Consider the following 2,276-nt stretch of genomic DNA (forward strand, 5'->3'; position numbering starts at 1 on the left):
TTGTTTAGAGACCGGGTCTCACTGAGTTGCTTTTGCTGAAGCTGGCTTTGAATTCGCGATCCTCCTGCCTCAGCCTCCCGAGCCCTGGGATTACAGGTGCGCACCACCAGGCCTGGCCTCTATAGCTTTTTGACCCTGTCTACCCTCACTCTGCAGGACCCCAACCCCGGCCCAACTGCTTTCCTTCACAGGGACTTCATCCAAAATGTCTCTGAAAATAGCCTGGGAGGGCTAGGTGGAGCAGTTGCCAGAATGTCCTTGTCCACTTTCTTCCAGATGCTCTCTGGGGACCTCCAGGTCCCAGGCTATATAGCCCGAGGAGGCAGCTCCTTGCTGCCCATCACCTCGGCCTCCCAGAGATCCCACAGGGGAGGAGGGGTGCTCCTCCTACACCTAGGCCACAGGGGGAGGGACATCACTGCCCTGGGCCTGGGCCAGCGTGGACCCCTGTTGATGCCCAGTGAGCAAGGACGAAGCTTGGGAAGAGGCTCTGCTGAGAGCACCAGTAAGCCCCCAGAGGCCACCACGGCCCAGGCACGCCGCGTGTACCCACCCCGCCAGCCGGCTCCCCGACACACCACGGACACTCAGGGCTCGTTGCAGGTTTATTGGACGGTGCAGGTGGGCAGCGGGCGGGCGGCCGGCGGCCCTAGTTGCAGTAGTTCTCCAGCTGGTAGAGGGAGCAGATGCTGGTGCAGCACTGCTCCACGATACCGCGTTTCTGCAGGGCCATCTCCAGCGCCAAGGGTTGTGGGAGGCCTGCCCCGGGACCCCCGCCCAGCTCCATTTGTCCTCCTGTCAGGGGCAGCAGAGGCAGCAGCGAGGTGAGAAAGACACAGGACCACCCAGTCAGAAGCAGCAGCCTGCCTGCCTGCCCCACCCCTGGGTCACCCCATCCCCACCTGAGCTGGGCCCAGGCAGAAGGACTGTCCATGGGGACAGGCCTCTGGGTATGGACACAGGGTTCTGGAGTCCTCACATTCTGCAGCTGTTCTCTGGTCCCAGGGCAGTGGCACACAGCCCTGCCCCTGGGTTCCCGCCCAGGGCCTGCCCACACATCCTGAGTCCCCACAGCCCAGGGGCCCTGGGGCAGGACTCCTGTATGAGCCCAAGGGTTGGTGCTGGCAGACAGGTGGACGGGCACTCCACACTCTCCAGGGCCCCTGAGACCTCAGCTCCCAGGATATGATCTAGTCAATAAAATCTGTCCCTGAGCTGACATCGTCTTAGAAGGGCCGAGCAAGGGGCTGTGGGTGCACGTTCACCTGAGGAGCAGGGGAGACGTGTGGCCCAAAGGCCTTGGTCAGCACTCCTCCACCCTGAGCCTTCCGCAAGGAGCTGGCTCCCCCTAGGAAGTGACCAGGAGAGCCTCCTTTTTCCTTCCAGCAAGTCCACGGACACCCCCTAGACAGCAGCTTTCTGCCCACCTCTGTCCTACCAGGGCAGGGTCAGCAGGAGTGCGACGGGGGCTCACCCTGCTGTTCTTCCACCTCCCGGCGGGACTTGGGTGTGTAGAAGAAGCCGCGCTCCCCGCACACCAGGTAGAGTGCCTCCACCAGGTGAGAGCCGCAGAGGTGCTGGTTGACAAAGGCCTGGGCAGGGTCAGGCCCCAAGAGGGCCAGCAGGGTCAGCAGGGGCAGCAGGCGTGTCCACAGGGCCATGGTGGAGAGACGATGACCTGGGGGACAGGCAACGTTAAGGCAGGCCACGGGACCCCCCTCATCCTCCTAGCCACCCTGGAGCCCCAGTTGGGCAGCTCTGGGCCCAGCATGGGGGACACGGACCTGAGTACTGACCGCCTCAGAATGCAGCTGCTCCCGCAGGGGTGAGGATGGCTGGCTCCCTTCCTGCTTTATAGCCCCAAGTTCACCTCCCCTGTCCCCTGCCACCTGGCCCATTAGGGGTGCAGGGAGGTCGGCAGATGGCCGGGAGGGGGCTGAGGTGGCAACTTCTGGATCATTTCCCTGGTGCTGGGTCTGCAGGAAGAGCGCTTTGATCACCAGCACCTCCGCTCAGGCCCTGGGTTCATTAGTCTTAACGAGGGCGTGATGGCGCAGCTGGCCCTGCGCGCAGCTGGGGGCCGAGGTCTCCAGGAGAGCAGAGCCCAGGGGACCAGGCTGAGTGTTTTCCACACTAGTTCAGCAGGGCTGGCAGCTGCTGAGGGCCTGTGCCTTTGCCCTGGAACTCCTGTTTAGACCCCAGTGGGTGGCCAGGGTCATGGGGATGGGGGAGCCAGGAGTGTCCACTCCATGCTGCCTGCCCACTCCTCACCCCGC

The 2,276-nt window shown here is 63.5% G+C and overlaps 1 protein-coding gene across 1 annotated transcript; it reads right to left on the reverse strand.

The window, feature by feature from the left end:
• Positions 1-649: 649 nt before the first annotated feature.
• On the reverse strand, positions 650-1,661 carry Ins (insulin). Its single transcript, XM_027953490.2, has 2 exons — positions 1,475-1,661; positions 650-795 (listed from the first exon to the last, which is right to left on the reverse strand). Exons 1-2 carry the CDS (start codon positions 1,659-1,661, stop codon positions 650-652), a joined length of 333 nt encoding a protein of 110 aa, XP_027809291.1.
• Positions 1,662-2,276: the final 615 nt, after the last annotated feature.

Source organism: Marmota flaviventris, chromosome 9, assembly GCF_047511675.1.
Source record: "Marmota flaviventris isolate mMarFla1 chromosome 9, mMarFla1.hap1, whole genome shotgun sequence".
NCBI lineage: Eukaryota > Metazoa > Chordata > Mammalia > Rodentia > Sciuridae > Marmota > Marmota flaviventris.

Excerpts from the sequence above, each read along its gene's own strand:
- Ins (XM_027953490.2), bottom strand. The coding sequence starts at position 1,661 with ATGGCCCTGTGGACACGCCTGCTGCCCCTGCTGACCCTGCTGGCCCTC. Across the intron at positions 796-1,474 it reads GGAGGTGGAAGAACAGCAGG|GAGGACAAATGGAGCTGGGC; the intron begins GTGAGCCCCCGT and ends TGCCCCTGACAG.